We start from the raw sequence: 24,532 nt of genomic DNA on the forward strand, positions 1-24,532 counted from the left end.
AACGACAATGGTGTGAAAAATGGGAGGCATGAGGATGACTCACAAAGTCACAACCAAACTAATTTTTCTCAATCTTTAGTCCTCCCATGACAGTTCTCTACACTTCCTCCCAAGATATTTATGGTCATTGCTTTGTCTTCATTCACAGCTACATTATTATATTTTGTTAAACCCTTTTGATTATTTTAAATATTACTTTTAAAACTTTTAATATGGTTTACACTTTCGGAATATTTTCATTTTTCCTTATTAACCAATAAAGCAATAACCAGTATGTACATGTCCTATCACTTTTGATTGGTTGGAATTGTTGATGCAAAATATCAACCAAAAATGAGAGACAGTGTAGTTTCCAAGTCTCAATTCTTAAAAAAATTGTCTCATATACTTTTTTTCTTCTATTAATTACAACAACTGAAAAACAAATGAACACAGTTGATTCCATAGTGCAAAGTAGAAAATGTCTTTAAGCACCACGACATTTGTAATGAATATGCTTGAAATTCTTTTCTGGAACCTAAGACACAGTAACTTCCCTCTTCAGCTGGTTATGTTCCAATGTTTCAGAACAAGACTGTTCTAAGCTTTTTTATCTCTTCAAGTCTGGTCTTGAGGTAACCTCAGATATTCTCTTCTTCCTAACGTGTTATCTAGGATTCTGACTCATATTATATTGCTTTATTTTATTAACATCTATCAATTAATAAATTAAACATGTGGGTTTAACTTCTCCAAAGCACCAACCTTTATTTTACGGTTTCAGTGGCTTATCTTTTGGAATTTCTGGGCATAATTGGACTATTGTGATTTGTGGTTCATTCATGCATATTTAGAATCACCAAAAGTACGGACATGGAACTTTTCTTGTTGAGTGCGGAATCCTAGTCTTATAGGCTAAACCACCCAAAACATGGATGGAATCTTTGGGTTCATGGAGTATGAGTTGTTCTTCCTTGTTGTTCCAAATATGATGGTGCTTACTTATGCTTATTTTTTCTGCTGTTCCTGAAATGGTTTTGCAACATGACTGGTTCTTAGTTCTCTCAGCAGAATGGTGGTATAAACTGAAGAACTGAAGCCGAAAGTTGCTCACGAAGGAAGGTCCTCTTGGAAGCATGGTTATGGGGAAAACATTGTTCCTCTTGGTTTTGTGCTTGTGGATTCCCTTGGAAGTGATGGGGAGGAAAGAACCTTCCTCAGCTACCAGTGTGAATTCCATTGTTTCTTCAAGGCCGAAGGTTGTGAAATTTGGAGCCCTCTTCCCTGTGGATTCTGTCATTGGAAGATCTGCTTTACCTGCAATTTTGGCTGCTGTTAAAGATGTTAATTCTAGCACGAGCATTCTCCCTGGCATTGACCTGCAAGTTATTTTGCACAGTACAAATTGCAGTGCGTTTCTTGGAACAATGGAAGGTATTTTCCAAAGCTTGAAATTTCAGCAGCTATCTCTTTCACCGATTGTTTTTACTTCAAATTAATCTCAACAATTTATGTATGTTCAAATGGTCAAGATTTATTCTTCCTCCCGTTTGTGCTCTCATGGTCCCTGGAATATGAGATGAGCTAATTTCACCATTCTATTCCAAGTGGTTGGTAAAGTTTAGCTTTATTTAAATATAATCTTGACCACGCATATATAGTTAAATAGTTATAAGATTCGCTCTTCTTATCCCTCGTGGTCTTCCTTCATATCCATTGTTTATTGCAGAATTATCTCTCTTTGAAGTTTGTATATCAATCTTGTTAAGTCACATCTTTCATGACTATCTGCTACTAGAAAATCTTTAACGGACCAAAAACTATGCTTGATTAATATTTATGAAATAACCCATAATAGTACTCCTAGCATTTAGGTACTATTAGTGCTAGTTTCCAATAAAATTGTTAACAGAGGTCAAAACTTTAATTAGATTCTGATTGGAGATCAACAGCAAAAGCTATGTATGTAAGTTTTGTCCTGATATCCTCTCTTTGAGGAGGGGGTTAGTAAACAGGCTTGATTAATCTTGTTGATCATGTAGCTCTGCAGTTGATGGAGAATGATGTGGTTGCTGTTGTTGGTCCGCTATCATCTGGAATAGCTCATATAATCTCTCATGTTGTTAATGAACTCCATGTACCTCTTCTGTCGTTTGGGGCAACTGACCCCACTCTATCTTCTCTACAATACCCATATTTTATCCGCACTACTCAGAACGATTATTTTCAGATGTATGCAGTTTCAGCATTTATTAATTATCACAGATGGAGGGAGGTAATTGCCATCTATGTAGATGATGACAATGGAAGGAATGGAATTTCTGTATTGGGTGATGCACTGTCAAAGAAACGTGGCAAGATCTCTTACAAGGCTGCTTTTTCTCCCGGGGCCTCAGAAAGTGATATCAGTGACTTGTTAAATGAAGTGAATATGATGGAATCCCGAGTCTATGTTCTGCATGTGAATCCTGATACTGGTTTAGCAATCTTCTCTATTGCCAAGAAGCTCAGAATGACGGGCAGTGGCTATGTTTGGATTTCAACAGATTGGCTTCCTTCAGTGCTGGATTCGTTAGAGTCACCTGATCCTGGCACAATGGATCTCTTACAAGGGATCGTGGCTTTTCGTCATTACATTCCTGATACTGATCCCAAGAATAATCTTCTCTCCAGGTTGAAAAGCCAAAGAGTCAACGAGACTGTAAGCTTCAATTCTTATGCATTTTATGCTTATGATTCTGTTTGGTTAGCAGCTCGTGCTCTTGATGCTTATCTCAACGAAGGTGGAAATATATCTTTTTCTAATGACCCTAAGTTTCAAGACACAAATGGAAGCATGTTGCATTTAGAGTCACTTCGTACCTTTGATGGTGGTCCACAGTTTCTCCAGACAGTTTTGGGAATGAACTTCACTGGTGTGAGTGGTCAAATTGTGTTTGACATGGACAAGAATTTACTTCATCCAGCATATGAAATTCTCAATATTGGTGGTAGTGGATCCCGTAGAATTGGTTATTGGTCTAATCATTCTGGTTTATCAGTTATAGCTCCTGAAACTTTATATCTGAAAAAGCCGTCAAACACATCTTTGCATAGTGTGATATGGCCTGGAGAGGTTACAGCTACACCAAGGGGGTGGGTATTTCCGAACAATGGACAGGCACTTAGGATAGCAGTTCCTAACCGAGTAAGCTACAAGGACTTTGTTTCTAAGGACAAGAACCCACCAGGGGTACAAGGCTATTGCATTGACGTCTTTGAAGCAGCCATAAAATTGTTGCCTTACCCTGTCCCACGAAAATACATGTTATTTGGAAATGGTAAAAGGAATCCTAGCTACAACGACCTTGTGGAACAAGTTGCACAAAATGTGAGTTTCTAAATCTTATGTTACTACCATTGATAATGTACGTATGGTCAAAAAAGGACTGCACGTAGCAATAATGTGGAAAGCTGATCCTTTCCTAGATATGGTTTTCAAATTCTGATAGTTTTGTTAATTTGGTCCTTTCCTTGTTCAGAACTTTGATGCAGTTGTTGGAGATGTTACAATAGTCACAAATAGGACAAGGATTCTGGATTTTACTCAACCTTTCTTGCCATCAGGGCTTGTTGTTGTTGTTCCTTTTGAGGAGCAGAAGTCAAGCCCTTGGTCTTTCCTTGAGCCATTCACTACTGAAATGTGGTGTGTCACTGGTGCTTTTTTTCTTTTTGTTGGAAGTGTTGTATGGATTCTTGAGCACCGGCTCAATCCTGACTTCCGGGGTTCACCGAGGAAACAACTTATAACAGTGTTTTGGTTAGTATTCTCTGCCCATTTGAAAGCCTTTTTCTGAATCTTTTCGTGGATCTTAAAAGCCCCTTTGTGATGAACCTGTGTATTGCCAGGGTGTGTGACATTGCATCCCTTGCTTTACCATTGTAGTGCATTACTTTAACATCCAGTAAAATATTTTTATTAAAATGAATTCCTTTTTTTGCAGGTTTAGTTTCTCAACAATGTTTTTCTCTCACAGTACGTATCCTAAAGATTCTCTTTCACTCCCTCTTCAATTTTTACCTGCAATTGTCCTTGTTTTGTATTGTACATGATGAAATTCGTTGACCTGACACAGGGGAGAACACTGTGAGTGGACTTGGACGATTGGTGCTAATCATATGGCTCTTTGTGGTGCTGATCATAAATTCAAGCTACACAGCTAGCTTGACCTCTATCCTCACTGTGCAACAACTGTCATCTCAAATTGTAGGAATTGACAGCTTGATCTCAAGTACTGAACCGATTGGAATTCAAGATGGTTCATTTGCACGGAAGTATCTTGTAGATGACCTCCATATAGCTGAATCTAGAATAGTTACGTTGAAAAACATGGAGGATTATATTAATGCCCTTCAGCGAGGCCCTAAAGCTGGAGGGGTTGTGGCAGTTGTTGATGAGCTTCCTTACATTGAGGTCTTGATGTCCAGCAGTCACTGTAAGTTCAGAATTGTTGGCCAGGAGTTCACTAAAAGTGGCTGGGGATTTGTGAGTATCTCTATTTGCATGTCTGTTGTTAAGGGTTCCATATGTTCATATCTACTGTACATTATTTTTGTTTGGATTGATGACTAATCACAATATCCTTAAGAATACAATGTTGTTTTTATGTTATGACGCCTGGTTTCATCTTACTTGAAAGGACACTAAACTAGAGTAAAAGTAGATGTGTGTTTGATTTTCTTCGTAAACAATTTTTACATTATTCAGTAATGAAATTCTCATCCAAAACCTATTCAAGTTTTGAAAATAGACAAGTATTCTGAAAAACAGAAGCAGCTGAGATGTTTGCTCATCTTGTTCTTCTGTTTTCATTATGTTCAACCTCTCAGTTCCAAACTATTCTCTGGACCTTGTACCACCCTCCACTCACTAGCTATCTAGCAATCTGAACAACCTTCTTTGAAAATAGAAATCAACCACACCATATGCCATTAAGTATTTCATTTACTCCTAGAAGAAAATATCTTGAGTTAGTTTGTTACATAATGTCCTCTCTGAGACCGAATATCCCCTATCAAGTCCCTTCTATTTTCTATTTCTACAGTCTTTTAGTTGTCCTTTCGAATATGTCGGTGAGGGTATGGTACCTGCCACTCCAACGCTCAAAATGAATATTTGATTATTTAGTTCATAATTGAAACAGTCATTACCTTTTACGATAGAGATCCCTTCTATTTATACTTTATACTTTTCTATTGGGATAATGTAGACTTAATGATCCCTTAATCATACTTTATCTCTTTAATTAAGCTTAATTTATTTAATATGAAAATTGGCGTGATACTGGTTTTGGCCGAAAGGCCGTGCTACCGGATAAGGTGATCTGCCTTTGGGTTTCTCGATTCCTGGTAGACCACATAATAATTTTATGAGGACACTTCCTATGGAAAATACATAAATGAACAAAGGTATATCGAAAGTTACACATGAATATTCTTTTACTGTCATTGTGCTTGTTGTGTCTATATCTTTGATGTAATATATAGGGAGGATTTTCCAATCATGGTTGACTTGTTGTTTCCCTGACAACAGGCATTCCAGAGGGACTCTCCCCTTGCTGTTGACTTGTCAACAGCCATTCTTCAACTTTCTGAGAGTGGTGACCTGCAAAGGATTCATGACAAATGGCTTAATACAAAGGAGTGTACAACCGTTGAAGTTGATTCAAACAAACTAGCTCTGACAAGCTTCTGGGGCCTCTTTCTTATATGTGGCATTGCATTTTTCATTGCCCTGGTTATTTTCTTTGCTAGAATCTTCTGTCAATATAACAAATTCATCCCAGAGTCTGAAAAAACTGATAAGGAAATTCAACCAGTTAGGCGTTCTAGACGTCCAAGCAGAACTCCTAGCCTGAAGAAGTTGATGGTATTTGTAGATAAAAGGGAAGCAGAAGTCAAAGAGATACTTAGGGAAAACAAAAAAAGGAGACACAGCCAAAGCTTGGATGATCATTCTGTTCCATCAGCCATCTAGTTAACCAACCCTCTCTCATTTTGGTTGGTTTATCTTTTTGTTTTTCTCCTTTTTGGCTACATTAGTGAAATAGTGTTGTCACAAATTAGTCTACACCAGTGAAGGTAAATTCCTTCCTTCCTAGTTAGGAGTTGTGACAGCAAGCAAGACTGTCACCACAACATTATTTAAAAAAAGAACAAAAATGATGCTTTAGTTTGTACCTTTGTTTAGAAAAAGCTTGTGAAGAAAAGGAATACCCTAACCGCAATTCTCATCATTGAATAATGCTTTCATTTTCCAAGCTTTTGGTGGTCCTCTTGTAAGCAAAGTCCTGAAAGGGTTTCAATTTCAAAAGTTTATGTAACCTCTTTGTAAGTTGTTGATATTTTTAATGGGAACATGGTTTATGCAGACCCTTTATTAGTGAAAAGTTGTCTTGAAAAATGAAAAGAAAGTAGCAATTAAATTCAAGCTTCATATGATCTTATGCAATCACTACAAGTATTCTCAATGGCCCTTCATCCTTCTTATCCAAGATTTTGGTTGAATATGAAAAATAAACAAGTTTTTTGTTTTTTTTGCTGTCAACATGATTCTGATATCACGAATCTCCGAGTATGAAATCTCCAAAACCACATTGAATGATTTGGTGATTTCACTACATGGGTTTGTCGCTGGTGAGGTACACATTCATCAAATGGGACCATTGAACACATGTTTTCCAGTGCAACACGTGGTCGATAATGTTGTCTTGTTTCTCAAAAGCCTCTTTTTTTCTCACCAAACTTGAAACATACACAAAAGGCAGAAGATTTTTGTAGGACCCTCACTATTCACTAATCAATACCCTTAGTTACTCAAATAACTACTATTTGTTGTTGATGTTAATACTAATAAGAATTGAAGCAAGGCTAAGGCAAAAAGAGGCTTCAATTTCTTAACATTTTGTTTTAGGAAAAGAAAATTGTTCAATAACACATTTATCTTTTGGTTGATAACATTTCTAGAGAATAAAGTAAGCAGAATTATTTCTCTAAGCTAAAATTTGAATTGTTCATTGTATTTTCTCTTCTTAATAGTTGCATGAACAAATAGAATATATATGCAGAAAGATCATTAAAATTGATTTAACGGTGAAAAACTAGACTAGTATAAATATGAAATAATTGCAGGTTTTTAACTTTAATACGTTATTATATAAGCTGGAATAAAAATAGTGTATGCACAAAACTGCAACTAAAATTAAAACCATTTATTATATTTTCTTTCTTTAATTGTTGTATTAATAAAAAAATGAATGTACTATTAATATATATTATTATTCAATACAAATTGTCATATATAATAAAAAATAATAATCTTTTAAGAATCCTTTTAAAAATTTCACACAAACATTAAAGATATTAATAGAAAAAAAGTAGTGATGTTATACATCCATAAATAACAAATAACAATAAATAAAAATATAGCATTTTCTGAAGTATAACAAAAATTACTAAATTTCCTCGTTTTCACAGAAGAAGGAAATCTACATTTATCTGATGGTATCTTAAAATGAGGAAAACTGTAGCCACATTTAAAATTGTGGAATCAAAGGACAGTGTTCATATTTTAACGGTCAACCGTGGCGTTAAAGTAGTGTTGCTGATAGCACAAAAGTCGTTGAAAGATGTAACTGAAAAAGTGAAAACCCTTCACAAAATCAAGAACATAGGGAGAGGTGAGGGCGAAAACCCGAAAATACCCTCAGCATTCAAAAATATGAGACAACACACAACCTCACTTTTCATTTTCATGGCTGAGAGGCTCAGTGGTTGCACTTGAGGCCATCAATCGTGGTTCGTAGTCGTCATCAACATTCCATCCCAAACACAACACAAAACCTTTCTCAAATTTTCCTTATTTCTTCCAAAAACAACAAAAAACAAGAAGAAGAGCAAGATCAAAATAAAACATGTCCCACTTAGACCGGAGACTCAGCAACTCCTCCACCTTAAGGCGACGCTTTCACCACCGCGTTTCTCTGCTACGCCGCTGCCTCCTCCGCGTCCTCCACCGCATCCTGCTCTGCTCCGGGAGGAAGCCAAACAACACCTACAGCATGCTGGCTCCAGCATTACCCACTCCGTCTCCGCCGCTAGTGGGAGCCTCCGGCGAGATTGGTCGAGAAGAGATGGATGTCGCGCCGCCGGCGCTGTTTCAAACCCATGACTTGGATTCTGATTTGGTCTCCTTGAAGATCAGCTTGTTGGGAGATTGCCAAATTGGAAAAACGAGCTTTTTGGTTGGTGTTCATCACTTCTTTGTAGCATATATAGTAATTGAGCCAACATGGATATTTTTTTATATTTTGGTTCTATTGGGTTTAACATGAAATGGGTTGAGTCAAAAAAATTGTTTTTATTTATTGTTAGTATTTTCTTTTTGTTTGAATTTGGTTTTCAGGTGAAATATGTTGGGGATGAAAAGGAGAAGCAAGGTAGCCCGATGGAAGGGTTAAATCAGATGGACAAAACATTGGTCGTTAAAGGGGCTCGTATCTCGTACTGTATCTGGGAAGTACAAGGTAATACACATATATACATACATAGAGAGAGAGAAGAGCACATGTTGTTTTTGATGAATTTGGGATCACTTATGGTTATGAATATGGCCACAAAGAAAGAAAATAATGGTTATTTATTTATATATGGTTGTTTTCCATGTAGGTGATGGAAAAACAGAAGATCAAATTCCGATGGCTTGTAGGGATTCTGTGGCGATTTTGATTATGTTTGATCTAACAAGTCGATGCACATTAAACAGGTACCTTCTTTGTTATGTTGCTTTGAATTAATTTTTGGCTAAACCCTTTTCAGATTGCTAATATCAGATGAATTTTCACCATTTTTTTGGGGTGAATGATTTCAGTGTCCTTGGATGGTACAAAGAAGCCAGGAAATGGAATCAGGTATATATTTTTCTTTTGGCCCAATAAGCATAAAATTGAATGCATGTGGATACAGAGGAGTGGGATTTTATAGTGTTTTATCCTTGACTTTTGTAGACGGCAATACCAGTGTTGATAGGAACCAAGTTTGATGATTTTATCCAGCTCCCTATTGATATACAATGGACCATTGCTAATGAGGTAAGGGTTCCAATATTGATCAATAAAAATGAAGTTTAAGTATGATCTCTGCAGGTTCTTAGATCTAGTTAAACAGAACCTCCAGATCTGAAGAAGTTTTTCATACTCAGTGCATGTTCAGTTCATGAATCATCAAAAACTAGGTTTCAATTCGTATGCTTGTCAACTTTAAAAGTGGATTTTAGATTCATAGTTAATTTTGAATTGAAATAATTTTAAGAAATTTTTATGTTGAATAAGAAATTTAATTTGAAGTTAATTTAATTATATATTTGACCCTTAGCTATTATTTGACCCTAGCACTCAAGTTTGTTTTTGGTAACTTTTTATCCTGTTTGTTTAAAATTTTACAGATTTGTTGAGTTTTGAACACAGTGACAATGTGTTATGTATTTTTTTTTGACACAACATCACTATAAAATTAGAAAAACTGATAGTTTTGATGATTGTTGTTTTCAATTGCAACGTGGACTCAACAAAGAGATTGATGGAATCACTGCAGACAGCATAAAAAGACTCCTTATTTCCTAACACTACTTTGTAGACACTATTAGTTTTTCAATAGGGTACAGGCTTGTTAAAGATATTGTTAATTATAAAAAGCCAAGTAGAGTCACCTGCATAAAGCATAGTCAAGTTAATTATCATGGACCCCATCTTACATTATAAGACACTGCATGTTTGAAGATTTTTGAGTCTTGGGCAGACAAGACCAACCATGCTCCCATACCTATTTATTTATAAGCATGTTAAGCAAGAAATGTTGGAATGCTATGTAAGCCTTTCCAAAATAGCAAAAAAATTGTCTTGTTTTCAAGATAAGATTTGATGTTTGTGATGTTGTGATTGAACAGGCAAGAACATATGCAAAGGCCCTGAATGCCGCCTTGTTCTTTTCCAGTGCAACCTACAACATCAACGTAAATAAGATCTTCAAGTTCATCACTGCTAAACTTTTTGACCTGCCATGGTCAATGGAAAGGAATTTGAATGTTGGGGAGCCCATCATTGACTTCTAAACTGTACATTAGATAGAGTTATGGAGTTAAGTGAGGAAACTTCAAAGTCAACCGTGCCAACTGGGGTGTTATGAGTCTATCTCACTCTTGGGGCAATCGAGTTGTTAGGTTTATACACGTGTCAATTTCCATGGAAACAAACAAAGACTCTTCCATCACCATCACCAAGAATAAGGTTTTAAAGGGCAAGGGGAAAATGAAAACAGAGAGATAAGGTTGAGTAGCATAACAAGAGAAGAGAACTAATGCATTAATTGCTGAGTACAAATTAGTCAGTGGTGCTCTTGTCTTGATATCAAGAAGGTGTCATGTCAGTTGCTGTCAAAAGCACGCAGAGAACGAGACAAAGATGTATCTAATTTTCTTGTGTTTCCTTTTTATTTCTCACTCTGGTTTGAATTCTGGTAATCCAAAGTTCTTTTAAATAAATAAAACCATTTCATATTCATTTGTTTCTGTCACTCAAGTCATAGGGATCTTTCTCATAAGTCCTAACATTAATGATGGGATTTGAAAGATCAAACTGTGATGAATAGATTTTGAAGAAAATTATTCATGAATTGGAGAAAGCAACTTCAAATTACTACTCATTGTGTTATATACTTACAGTGTCCTCATTTTTTCAATGAAGAAAACAATAAAGATGATTATGAAATCGCATGGATTTTAAAAAATCAACTTGAAATTAATATTTCGATTTTCTTCTTTAAGGAAAAAATAAAGGGGTAAATGAAAATTGAAATTATCTCTTGTTCTCGTAATCTTGATATTTTTGTGAGAGCATTTCTGAAAAGTGACAACTTTAGTTTCACCTCTCTTGTGATCAAACTGTAGATAAGTATATGGTTGTGTTTGAATCTTGTTCCTCCCAGAAATAGCTACAAACAAACTCAGGAATTGTAATTGGAAACTTTCACAGGCACAAACAAGACAAGATGTTCAAGGCTAACGCGTCCTGCACCCCATAATTTTAACTTGTATCTTCATAAATTTTCAATTTCCAAATTTACCTTATGATTTATGCTGTTCATTTTTAGTTTGTCTAGTTGGAGGCATTTATGAAGTTAAACATCAATATTTTTGTATTTTGAAATTATATTTTGTATTGTAGATTATGGAAGAGAATAAAAAATATATTATATTAAGAAGTGAATTTTAAGTCTAACTCAACCTCATAAAATCGGTTTATAAGGTGAGGTTTGCACCTACTTATATACTATTAAATGTCCTAATCTCTAGTCAATGGGGGATCTCCAACACACCCCCTCACGTCGAGGCTACCAACTCATGCGTGAGACTATATATTATGGGTTGTTCGATAACGGCCCGATAGCGGGGAGCCTGATAAGCCCAACACACAATCGCTACGATAGGCTTGAAATGATTATGATACCATATTATGAAGTGGACTTTAAGCCTAACTCAACCTCATAAAATCGGCTTATAAATGATAATCCTTTAAATACTCAGGTTGTCTTTTTATTCTTGTACTCATTCAGACAAATTGATCTAATTCAGAATTTTATTCTATGACATGATCTTGATTGAGGTTTTGGTCTATATGGGAACAAACTTCTTCTGGAACCTCAATGTGTGACTCACAGTTATTATTACTGTTATTTTGAGCATTATCACAAGGTGCAAGAATGATTGTGATGGTTGACTTAAAACAGGTTGATCTTCAGTAAAAAAAAATTGATCATGAATGTTAAGACTGTTAGTTTCATTGTTAGTGTGCTGGACAAAGCGCTCAGGGCTTCGTACTCGATGATTGAATCTCGGTGCATGGCACAAGCAGGTCAGCTCGATTGTTGGGCTAGTAAAGTGGGTCATGTGATTGGGCCCAGCTTGGTTAGTAAACCTGTTTTGGTATAATTGAAGTAACCTTTTATATGTAAATATAAGGCTATTAATAAAGGGTATTTGTGGACCTGGGGGTACGCTTAGTGCGTGTAGGGTCTACGTCAAGTAAATGTTTTCTTTTAAACCTAAGCCTATGTGATCTAGGGCATGTAGTGGTTAGGTTGCATGTACAACGAAAGATAACGTTGCACCATGAGTAGGGTGCCCATGCAAGCAGAATGTTCCCTTGATGTTGGAGCATGAGTTGGTGCCCTTATGGTTATTTTGTTATTATTTTGAGCACTCCTGGGGGGAGACAATATTCGTTCTATTGTAGCATCTTGAAAGAAGGCGCCCCTGAATAGTGTGTTTCTTCTGTTGAGTATGCTTTCAGTTGAGATTAGATTCTCGTAAGAGAAAGCTCTTACAAGAGGTAAGTTATAAAAGGGGGCTCGAGACCCTAGGTTAAGGTATGTTGTTTCTAAGACTCAAACTCAATACTTCTTGATTTTTAGTAAGCCATTTACTGACTTGATCGTCAGAGTGCAATCAACAGGTAGAGCCCCATCTGTTTCAGCAGAGCTACGTTCCAGAGCAACAAGAGATAGAATAAATTCTCAAAGAGACAGACAGAGCTAGAGCTTGTCACCAAAGTCAACAAGTGAGTAAGTCAACCGGCAAGAACAACTAGTATCTTGAACCCTTTGATATGAAAAAACATGTTCATAAAAAACAACATCCATATACACAAAATTTTATGTTGATTGAATATTCAACAAAATATATCCTTTTGTCCCCCTTTTAAAATCAACAAAAACACGTTTTGATGCCCTTTGATCAAATTTTCTTCTATTTGTTGACAAAGTGTTAGCTCATAAAGAACAAAACACCTTTAATCCATTAAAATCTGTTTCAATTTTGTAAAGCATTTCATGAGAAGAAGAATGGTTTAAAATAGGTGTGGGAAGCATGTTTATAATATGTGCAATATGTATCACAGAATATGACCAATAAATTTTGGGTAAATGAGATTGTATCATGAGAGCTCTTGCTACATCTAATAAATGACCATGTTTCCTTTCAACTATTCTATTTTGTTGTGAAGTATTGAAACATAATGTTTGATGTACTATTCCTTTATTGACAAAGATATTAGTCATGAAAAAATCAGTCCCATTATCACTTATTATTTTTATTGTTGTCTCAAATTGTGTTTGAACAAAAGCAACAAAATTTTCCAAAACCTTGACAACTTCATATTTTTGTTTTAAAGGAAAAATTCATGTGTACCTCAAATAGTCATCAACTATGGTTAAGAAATATTTATGACCATGAATTGATGGTATTGAGTATGGTCCCAAATATCTACATGAATCAAATCAAAACATTTTTTTGATTTAGATGTAATAATAGAAAATGAAAGTCTTTTTTGCTTTGCAAATTGACAAACATCACAAACAAAAGATTTGTTATATTAAACAAAAAGAAATTTATTCTTGATAACATCAATACATTTATTTGAAATATGACATAATCGAAAATGTCAAAGGGTTTCTAGATCACTACTGACATTAACAGTATTGATGGTGTGTGTAGATTTGATTTGAAGTGTCTGGTAAGATGGGATCCTGAGTATATAAAGTCTATCTTGCATCTTAGCAGAGCCAATTTTTTTCAAGGAGTTGTTGTCCTGAATTTGACAGCCATTAGAGTCAAACGTAAGAACACAAGATAATTTATCAATTTTGCTACTAAAGAAGATTAAAAGTGAAACAAGGAATATACAAAACATTGTCTATGACATGATTTTGATTGAGAAATCCAGAATAATTGGCAATGACTTGATTTCCATTCATTGATTTGACAGAAATAGAATTAATTTGATGATATGAAGTATAATAAGTTAAGGATGAACAAATGTGATCAATAGCACCACTATCAATAATCCAAGAACTGAAGAAAGAAATAAAGTTATTACCAATTTGTGTTGTCATGTTAGAAGGAATAACAAAGACTTGAATAGAAACATTGCCACTGGATTTGACATGTTGTAAAAGAGCTAACAATGTTTGATACTGCTCAGGGATAAAACCAATTTGCTCATACTCCACCTCTGACTTTGAACCTTCTTGATTCTGCTCATTATTATTAAAATTTGTATTTTGAAAAACTTCATTAGTGTATGATCATGATTTTGATTTTTAAACTTGAAATGAGGTGGAAATCCATGCTTTTTATAGCATGTATCAATGGTATGCCCTGTCTTTCCACAATAACTGCAAATTTTGGAAGTATATCCTTTTCCATAGCTTCCTATTCTGTGTCCACCACCTCCATAGGTCGTAGCATTGTTTTTATAACCTCATTTGCTAGTAGCAATCATTGCCTTGGATTGATCACCAAAAATTTGCCTCTCTTGTTGTGTAACGAGAGAGAAAACTCTATTCAAAGACAGATTATCTGATGAACTAACACAGTTGGGTGAACAAAGATCTTATGAGGGATTAACAACTTTATCCATGGATAAATGTATAAACCAAAGATCTGATCAGAGCTCTGATACCATATTATAAAATAGAACAGAGATAAACAAAAAAGAACATAAATGAACAAAAGATAGTAAAAGGAATGCAAAGGGTATGAGAATGAATATCTCTTATATTATTTTATTGAAATCAAAACAAATAGTCTGAATATATACAAACAGTACACTCATTACTCATTCTAGGTCTAGCTAAAGAAAGAAATAATCAATCAATCAATACAAAATAAAGGTCATTTACCTCTATAAAGAGAAACAACTAAGAATTAGAAAAAAAACACAATTAATATTAAAATCCTTTTATAACTCTCCTATCCATATTTATTTTTTTTAATATGAATGATGAAATTTGAAATAAATTTCTTTTCCTGGATTCAAAATAAAAATTACTTTACTAGAATTTAGAATCCGGAATTCATGTTTTTGATACATCAGGGGAGAAATTTCTATGGTTGTGGCACTTTGGGCCGTTTAGTACTTTACAGGTGGGTTAATGCACTTGATGCAAACCTTGATAGATAAAGAGTAGCTGCAAAGCTAGGGGAGCACCCTTCCTCGTTTTCAAATACACATTATTTTCAATTAAAATTATTATTTTTCATCTCTTAATAAAATATCTCATAATGCTACACCTGACTTGTACTAAACTTTGAGGTTGATTGATCCTGAGATGAGGAGAAGTGAGGGAGAGGGGGTGCTCAGCTGGTGGAGGGTGGAGGAGGAAGAAGATGAAGTGGAGAAGATAACAACTAATATAAAACAAGGGAAAATATAAATGAGGGTGCTGCTAATGTTGAAACAAGGGAAAATATAAAATGGTCACCTTAGTGTGCAAGCATCTTAAGAAGGAATTGATGTGATATGATAAGACTAGATCCTTTCCCATAAAGCCTAGAAACAAAAATTGAACTTACAAACATCTTTCATTTTCATTTTTTTTTTTACATTTTACTTCTTACAACCTTGTTAGGATTGTCTCACAAACTGGTAAGTATATTTAGATTTCAAGTTTAATTTAATTTAAAAAAATATATAAAAATAATTCATAATGTGAAATTTGTACTTATATAAAAAAAAATGTGTATTAAAACATGTCTCTTCTTTGTTTTGAAATCGTATTTTTCAACCATTTAAATAATGTTTTAAATTTTTTTTAATAAATTTAAATAAAATTGCTATATTCTCTTGCCTTTATTGTATCTTTATTTTTCATTAAAAATAGTTGTTTTTATTTTCTATGTAAAAATACATGAGCAACGACAAATGTAATATAAGATTCATATTACTATACTTAATGACAAAATTAAATAATATGAACTCAATTAAAAATATAATTTTTTTAAAATATTTATGAGAAACTTAATTAAAAAGATTGAAATTAAAAAAAATAAGAATAAATAAAAAATTAATTAAGAAAAAAACAAAATCGATGCATTCACCAGATATTTAATAGCTTGAACATTTCCTCCATGAATCATAAGACCCTAGTATGTCATAAAAACATTGCTAAGCACAAACGAAAAATTCAATAAATTTGGATGATAATTCCTCCTGGACCTTTTCTAATGTACTAACAATATCTTTCTCTTTCCCAAAGAAAATCATAAATATAGTATCTTGACTATTTTTACACATAATTAGTTACATATTTTAACTGGATTGTGTGCAGTTTGAAATATGTTATAAATATAAATGAATAATTAGATTAGAAAAATGAGTAGGTTGAAAATAATGTAAAAGAGTATATATTATAAAAGGTCAAATGGCATTTTTTTAGTTTCACAATTTTATGAAATGATAACGATTGAGAGTGAAATCTTGAATGGAGAAGGAATACTTTGAATGGAAAGAGAACACAATTTCTGAATGACATTAATAATGCTCATTTTTATGGTTATAGCTGATCAAGGATGAGAGAATATACAATTAGATATGCATATGTTATTTTACATCAATCTACTTTATGTGATTCAAACTTAGTCATGGAGACTATGTGGGCTATTAGAGTTCTTCCCAATGCACTCACCTTAGCCTAGAGAATCTTGAAAGGAAAAATCCCAACAAGAATGAACTTAATTAGAAGAGGTGTTATCCTATCTTTTACTCTTTTCTCTCTATGTAGTCAGGCTGAGGAAACTGTTCATCATCTTTTTCTAGAATGTAATGTAGCCTATCAGGTATGAACAATGTGTTCTAAGTGGGTAGGGATCCAGGTTGCTTTTCATAATAATCTTATACACTATCTTTAACATTTTTACTTGTTCCAGTTTAATTCTAGGAAGAATAGTGTGTGGAAGGGAGTTTAGGTAGTTGTTCTATGGAGCATTTGGAGTCACAAGAATATAATTACTTTTAAAGAGGGAAGGGTAGATGCTGAAAAGATTTTCCACCTAGCACTGCTACAGGCATGGTCTTGGACAAAACGAAAAAATTTAAATGTTAACTTCTCATATTCGGATTGGGTTCTCTATCCTATGAATTGTTTATCATCTTTGAAGTAGCTTAGGGGTTAAGCAATGTTATCTGTTGTTGTTTTTCCAAAAACGCATACATGAAAATTTGCTTCTACACAAAATGATGTTAACTTGTCCTTCTTTCTCTTATATGCTTTCTTCTATTGTTGGTGTATTACCTCTTCCATCTTTATGCTTTGTCCTCACGTTTCTAGTTGAGAAAGGAGGGTTATATTGCAAGTTCCTAAAAAGATAAAGGTGTAGTGAGGTGGTGGTGTCTATGGTGACAAGGGTTGCAGTAAAGTGGGAAGAGGCTAGGCAAGTTACAGCAAACATGTTGGATTGGAGTTGCTAAATACAAGTGCACTTTTAGCCACTATTTCTTGTGTGGCACTTTTTTGTTGGACAATTGGTATGGAAAATTTCCTTTTGCACGAAAATGTTCTTGAAAATCTAGAGGTCCAGTGAGAAGGTTGTGCCTATGGTATAGTGGCGTAGTTGAGAGGTTCAACATCTCTAAAGAAGAAAGAAGACAGGGGCTACAACAAAGCGAGAGGAGGCTAGGCAAGTTGCAGCCAACATGTCGGATTGGAGTTGATAAATACAAGCAGTGAGACAAGGAATCAAGCATTCCAATTGAAGCTATAGTCATTTTAGTTTTACTTTCAAAGGTTATATTCAATTTTTTCATGCGACAACCTTCTCCTCTATACCACAGTCATATGTGTTGGGAAAAACAGATAATTTCCCCACTAAAACAGAACACTAACAGAGCTACTCGACAAATAATATTGAATATTATAACAAAAGAGAAAGCAACATAATACTAATAAATAGAGTGGAATAATAAAAGAGATAAAGAGGAAAAAAAACATACCTGAAACTTGTTAACGGAGTTTGGTCAATTTGGCCTAATCTCTGAGCACAACTGAAACAACCCGCTTTTACTAATGTGGGAAAATATATTACAAATTAGGATATTAACAATGAAGGAGGAGAGGTTAATTTATAACCATCAAACTCCCTCCTCAAATAATTCTCACCGATGTGGGACTTGAGATTAAGCCAAAATCAACAAATCTCCACCTTGACATAATTTCAAGTCCCACCTAATACAAATCTTCTCAAAACATAACAAAAACAAACGTTGCGGTGCTTCAAATTTGCGCCTCCGAGCGCCAACTTCAAATGTGCAAGATATTAACCAAGTCTAAACAGTGTTCAAACTTGGCCCTTGTAACCACCTTGGTGAGCATATCTGCAGGATTCTCCGTAGTGTGAATTTTCTGGAGAACATCTCCTCTTCTTCGAGACTCTCACGCACAAAGTGATAGCGACATCAATGTGCTTCGTTCGTGCATGAAAGACTTGATTCTTTACTAAATGAATAGCACTCTAACTGTCAGAATATAACTCAAGTTGTTTCTGACCAACTCCCAAGTCTTTAAGCAACCCATGAAGCCAAATTGCTTCCTTCACAGCCTCTATAATCGCCATATACTCTGCCTTTGTTGTAGACAAAGCCACCGTAGACTGCAAAATAGACTTCCAACTAACTAGCGCTTTTGCTAAAGTAAACAAATAGCCAATTGTAGACCGTCGCTTATCCAAATCACCTGCATAATCAGAATCACAATATCCAACCATGCATTTGCTAAGTGATTCATCTTGCTCAAATGCCAATCCAACATCTAAGGTATTTTGGAGGTACCGTAGAATCCATCTCACAGCTTGCCAATGACCCTTGTCCGGATCATGCATGTACCTACTAACAACACTAACAGCTTGTGAAATATTTGGTCTCATACACACCATTGCATACATCAAGCTTCCAACTGCATTTGCATATGGGACTTTCACCATGTATTCTCGATCTTCATTAGTCGTCGGAGATAAACGACTACTCAATTTCAAATGAGGATCAAGTGGAGTACTTACAGGTTTTGTATCTTCGTGCATAGCAAAACGTTGTAGTACCTTCTACAAATACTACTTCTGTGACAGCCAAAGTTTCCCCCTCTCTCTGTCCCTGTTTATCTCCATGTCAAGAATCTTCTTGGCTTCCCCCAAATCCTTCATCTCAAACTCTTTACTCAACTGAGCCTTTAACCTGTCAATCTCAACTTGGCTCTTTGTTGCAATCAGCATATCATCAACATATAAGAGTAAGTACATGTAGGAACCATCTTGAAGTCTGTGCAAATACACACAATGGTCGTATTTGTTTCTCTTGTACTTTTGATCCTTCATGAACTTATCAAAACGTTTGTACCACTGTCTCGGAGATTGTTTCAGTCCGTACAACGATTTGCTAAGTTTATAAACCCAATCTTCTTTACCAACAACCTTGTATCCTTCTGGTTGAGTCATATAGATTTCCTCCTTCAAATCACCGTGTAGGAACGTGGTCTTTACATCAAGTTGAGCTAGCTCCAAATTCAATTGTGCTACCAAGGCTACCAAAATTCGAATGGAGGAATGTTTAACAACTAGAGAAAATACCTCATTATAATCAATTCCCTCCCTCTGAGCAAAGCCTTTAGCAACCAACCTTGCCTTATAGCAAACATCTTCTTTATTAGGAAATCCTTCTTTCTTTGCAAATACCCATTTGCACCCAATTGCCTTCTTACCTTTTGGTAATTGTGCCAACTTCCACATTTTGTTCTTCTTCAAAGAATGCATCTCCTCTTCCATCGCACCTGCCCAATTACCACTCTCTGAACTCATAATGGCTTTTGGGTAAGTGGATGGAATGTCATCAACAACTGGAAGTGCATAGGTAACCATATCCATGAAACGAGCAGGCTTTTGAATATCTCATCTTTGTCTTCTAACTGCAATTGGCGCTGATTGTTGTTGAGATTCTTGGATAGGAACCTCTTCCTCATCTGACTCTTCTTCTGCTATAGGAGAGTCACTTGTGGTATTTCGTGTTGGAATCACCACTGTCTCCTCAAACTCCACCTGCTTCGGGACACACTCCACCTATTGTGGAGTACTATAAGCTCCTTCTGGATTTACCTTTTTTAACATGGTAGATTCATCAAAGGTAACATCCCTGTTGATAATTGTCTTCTTTGCCTCTAGACACCACAAACGATATCTCTTCACTTCAGGACTAAAGCCCATGAAAAGAGCCTTCTTTGCCCGTGGATCCAACTTTGATTCAATCACATGATAATATGCAATAGAACCAAAAACATGCAAAGAATCATAATCAGTTGCAGGTTTTCCAAACCATACCTCTAACGGGGTTTTGCCATCTATAGCAGATGATGGCAAACGATTGACGAGATGTTGAGTGTATGTCATAGCCTCAGCCCAAAACTCTCTACCTAACTCAGCATTAGACAACATACAACGAACTTTCTCCACAAGTGTCTTGTTCATACGCTCCGACACCCCATTCTGCTGTGGTGTTTTTCTAACAGTGAAGTACCGAACTATGCCACAATCTTGGCATACCTTCAGGAACGAATCACTCTTGTATTCTCCTTCATTGTCTGTTAAGAGAACCTTAATCTTCCTTCCTGTCTGGTTTTGAACTTGAGCTTTCCACTTAAGGAAAATTCCAAGGACATCATTTTTGTTCTTCATAGTAAACACCCAAACTCTCCTGGAAAAATCATCCACAAAAGTGACAAAATAATGCCTACCTCCAATTGACGGAGTCTTGGCAAATCCCCACACATCTGAATGCACATAATCCAGAATACCCTTGGTATTGTGAATTGCAGTTCCAAACTTCACTCTTCGTTGTTTTCCCAAAACACAATGCTCACAAAATTCAAGTTTGCAAGCCTTCGTACCTTTCAACAATCCCTACATGGAAAGAATTTGGAAGGATTTCTCTCCAGCATGTCCCAACTCCATATGCCATAACTTCGTTGCCTCGGCATCCTTTTTAGTGCTAGAAGTTGTTGTCGCTACTGTCTTCACCACTGTACTACCTTGATAGTAATACAGATTGTTCTTCCTCACGCCTTTCAACATCACCAATGCTCCTGAAGTTGCTTTAAGAATTCCATCTCGCATCGTCACAATTAGGCCTTTAGATTCTAAAGCCCCCAATGAGATGAGATTCTTCTTCAACTTTGGCACGTACCGTACATCCCGCATAATTTTGGTGGATCCATCATGATTTCACAACTTGATTGAACCTATCCCATCTATCTTACATGGATTATCATTACCCATGTAAACAACCTCGTCATCGAGTTCTTGAAATTCAAAGAACCATTCCCAAATGGGACACATATGATAGGTACAACCTGAATCCAATATCCACTCATCTAGATACGATGATGCTGAAAGCGAGACAATTAAAGAGATATCTGATTCCACATCACTTTTGCATTCTGCAACATTTGCATCTTGCGGAGCCTTCCCTTTCTTCTTCAGTTTTGGACAGTCTTTCTTCTAGTGTCCTTTCTCATGACAGAAAACACACTCATCTTTGGCAACGGCTCGACCTTTAGACATAGACCTCCCTTTTCTCCCATTTGTCTGGCTTTGCTGACGACCTTTTGCCACCAATGCTTCTTCTGATGTCGTTGATTTGGTTTTCATCTTATCCTGCTTTCTCAATTCATGACTATATAAAGCAAAATAAACAGCTTATAACGACACATTCTCCTTCCCGTGAAGGAGCGTAGTCTCCAAATGTTCAAATTCATCAGGAAGAGATGATAACAACATCAAAGCCAAATCTTCATCCTCAAACTTCACATCTAAATTCAACAGATCTGCTACTAATTGATTAAACATAGTGATGTGTGCATTCATAGTAGTACCTTGTTGGTAGTCAAATCGAAACAACCTTTTCTTCATCAGGATCTTGTTCTGACCACTCTTCTTTAGAAACTTGTCCTTCAATGCCTTCCACAGTTTGTGTGTAGAAGTCTCGTTTTTTACAGCATACTTCTGCTCTCTGGACAGACAGGATCGAATAGTTCCGCATGCCAACCGGTTTATGATGCTCCAGTCTTTCTCCTCTACCTCTTCTAGTTTCTCTTCTTCAATGGCAATATCAAGACCCTGCTAAAAATGAGAGTCCAAGATCTTTCCTTGCCACATGCCGAAATGTCCAGTGCCATCAAATATTTCAATCGCCAATTTCAAAGTGGACACCAGGAACCTTGACCATGATGATGAGGAGCCCGACACTCTGGATACATCCTTCGCTTCTTCTTCTTGATTTTCCATTACAAACTCAAAAATATAGTATTCAATATTACAATCAATTTCAAACAACCCAAGGGTGAACCTTCGACTCTTGATACCACTTGTTGGGAAAAACGTGTAATTTCTCCACTAAAACAGAACACTAACAGAGCTACCCGACAAATAATATTGAATACTATAACAAAAGAGAAAGCAACATAATACTAATAAATAGAGTGGAATAATAAAAGAGATAAAGAGGAAAAAAACACACCCGAAACTTGTTAACGGAGTTCGACCAATTTAGCGTAATCTTCGAGCACAGCTTAAACAACCCGTTTTTACTAATGTGAAAGAAAATATTACAAATTGGGATATTAACAATGAAGGAGGAAAGATTAATTTATAACCCTCAAACTCCCTTCTCAAATAATTCTCACCGATGTGCGACTTGGGATTAAATCAAAATCAACCTTGATTCGTGTATCAGCACTTTTGGTCATTCTCTCTGGTGTGGCAAATTCTTTGTTGGGCATGGTGGACTTTTTTTTTTTTTTTGGCTAATCAGTTAGGTTTCTTGGTATAAACCAACTCATACATAGGATACATAAAATGTTTATAGGTTTTTGTGTAATTTTGTTGTATACAGGTTAGAACATTCTTTATGTTTCATTTAATTTTATTTATTTATTGTTAATAAAAAAATAATTTTATTTCTCTTAAATCAAACCATCTTTATTTTATCATGTTTATCTTTCTGTTCTTCCTTATGTATTCTTCTCTTTCTATTTATTCTTCACCGTCATCAAAGAAACTGCAATGAACACGATTTCACCAAAGTAATTTGTATGTCATGCAAGGATGACCAATGTTGGATATGAGTGTAGATTATATACTAGGTTATTTTTTTTCGAACTTTTAAAACATTTGGTAAAAAATAAAAATAAAATATTAAATTATGGAGTAAAGGTCCCAAAAAAAAGAACATATTTAAAGGAAACCATAATAAAGGGACTAAAATGATCTGTATTCAAGAAGAAAAAACTGAGATGACTAACAATGAAAAATACTATGCTAATTGGAGAAACAATAACACAAAATAAGTTCACTATCCACAGATAACGAAGCAGGCAAAATACTAAGCATATGGAGCAAAAATTAGTTTAAATATGTTAGATCAAGAAGTGGTAAAGATTTTAGTCGTAGAAGGGAAGTGGGGTCTGTAGAAAGGGCCTTTTTAATAATAGTGGTTGTTTATTCTTCTTGTGTTTGTAATGAAAAGATGTAAATGTGGGAAGAAATAATTAAAATTAGAAGGGATGATAAAAACTAGGAGATGTATATTAAGATATTGTAACACAATTAGGTGTCTTGATGAAAGGAAATGATTAAATTAGGAGAGTAATGATAGAAGGGAGATTCACAATTTCAACGAGTTTATAATAGTTACTAGATTTACGAATGGTGGGAAGAAAGTACACATGGTATAAACCAAATGATTATGCTAAAAGTTGGTTAAATAGAATCTTAGTGTCTCGTGAATAAGTGGATCTATGGCTTAGGAACAAGTAATATGTTTAGGACATAACATGATAGAGGATATAGTTAAAAGGAAATTGAATAGTTATGTGATAAATGGAAGAAACATGTTTATACTTAAAGAAAAATTAAAATTTTTCAAGCAAGATTTGAAAATTTAGAATAGAGACGTCTTCGAGGACGTAAATTTGAACAAACAAAAGATAATTACAAAGATGAGCGATTTAGATAGATCAAATGCAAAGAGTTGTTTAAACGAAGTGAGAAAGAAAGAGAAAACAACTATTTATTGGATTAAGAAACTTGAGTTTAAGAAGAAGCATTGGAGAGACAAAACTCAAGGCTAAATGGGTATCGTCAGGTGACTTAAATATGAAGTACTTTCACCTAATGATTAAAGGAAGGAGAATAAAGAATGTGATTAAGGGTGCTAATGAGGAGCAAAAAAAGGTTAGAATAAAGATAGAAACATTCCTTAAAAGTAGAATGAGTAACGTACAAGGCCTTAATATTAGGTTGGATAATATATAATTTTTTTCTATATCTTGCAAGGATAATCATATGCTAATATGGAGATTTTTAGAAATAGAATTTAGGGAGTCATTATGGGAATGCAAAAGTGAAAAAAAAACCTGATCCAAACAGTTTTAATTTTAGTTTCATAAAGAAGTTCTTGTGTATTGTTAAAGTGGAAGTGTTGAATGAAATTCATAACTTTCATATTTATGGGAAGTGGCCAAGGAGAAGAAATGCATATTTTATAACACATCCAAAAGTCAAAAAATCCACAAGGACTAGATGAGTATCATTGGTGGGTAGCATGTATAAGATAGGATCCAAAGCATAGCCAGTATACTGAAAACG

At 35.1% G+C, this 24,532-nt stretch overlaps 2 protein-coding genes across 6 annotated transcripts; both read left to right on the top strand.

The window, feature by feature from the left end:
* The first annotated feature begins 309 nt into the window (after positions 1-309).
* On the top strand, positions 310-6,388 carry LOC137821703 (glutamate receptor 3.4-like). Of its 5 annotated transcripts, none has more exons than XM_068626431.1 (7): positions 310-614; positions 1,048-1,413; positions 2,022-3,349; positions 3,501-3,778; positions 3,963-3,994; positions 4,095-4,504; positions 5,552-6,388. In XM_068626431.1, exons 2-7 carry the CDS (start codon positions 1,116-1,118, stop codon positions 5,993-5,995), a joined length of 2,790 nt encoding a protein of 929 aa, XP_068482532.1. In that variant the 5' UTR covers positions 310-614; positions 1,048-1,115; the 3' UTR covers positions 5,996-6,388. The 5 variants fall into 5 exon arrangements, with proteins under 5 accessions (XP_068482532.1, XP_068482524.1, XP_068482541.1 ...); XM_068626423.1 differs by having other exon boundaries at positions 355-614; positions 1,039-1,413; XM_068626440.1 differs by having other exon boundaries at positions 428-614; positions 1,051-1,413.
* A 1,235-nt stretch (positions 6,389-7,623) lies between these two features.
* Positions 7,624-10,574, top strand: LOC137830275 (septum-promoting GTP-binding protein 1-like). The gene is made up of 6 exons (XM_068637508.1): positions 7,624-8,261; positions 8,423-8,543; positions 8,686-8,782; positions 8,888-8,927; positions 9,024-9,107; positions 9,962-10,574. The coding sequence occupies exons 1-6, from the start codon at positions 7,932-7,934 to the stop codon at positions 10,124-10,126; spliced, it is 837 nt and encodes a 278-aa protein (XP_068493609.1). The 5' UTR covers positions 7,624-7,931; the 3' UTR covers positions 10,127-10,574.
* Positions 10,575-24,532: the final 13,958 nt, after the last annotated feature.

The sequence above is a fragment of the Phaseolus vulgaris genome, chromosome 11 (assembly GCF_000499845.2).
Source record: "Phaseolus vulgaris cultivar G19833 chromosome 11, P. vulgaris v2.0, whole genome shotgun sequence".
NCBI lineage: Eukaryota > Viridiplantae > Streptophyta > Magnoliopsida > Fabales > Fabaceae > Phaseolus > Phaseolus vulgaris.

Excerpts from the sequence above, each read along its gene's own strand:
- LOC137821703 (XM_068626431.1), top strand. The coding sequence starts at position 1,116 with ATGGTTATGGGGAAAACATTGTTCCTCTTGGTTTTGTGCTTGTGGATT. Across the intron at positions 3,995-4,094 it reads AACAATGTTTTTCTCTCACA|GGGAGAACACTGTGAGTGGA; the intron begins GTACGTATCCTA and ends GACCTGACACAG. Across the intron at positions 4,505-5,551 it reads CTAAAAGTGGCTGGGGATTT|GCATTCCAGAGGGACTCTCC; the intron begins GTGAGTATCTCT and ends CCCTGACAACAG.
- LOC137830275 (XM_068637508.1), top strand. The coding sequence starts at position 7,932 with ATGTCCCACTTAGACCGGAGACTCAGCAACTCCTCCACCTTAAGGCGA. Across the intron at positions 8,262-8,422 it reads TTGGAAAAACGAGCTTTTTG|GTGAAATATGTTGGGGATGA; the intron begins GTTGGTGTTCAT and ends TTTGGTTTTCAG. Across the intron at positions 8,928-9,023 it reads AAGCCAGGAAATGGAATCAG|ACGGCAATACCAGTGTTGAT; the intron begins GTATATATTTTT and ends TGACTTTTGTAG.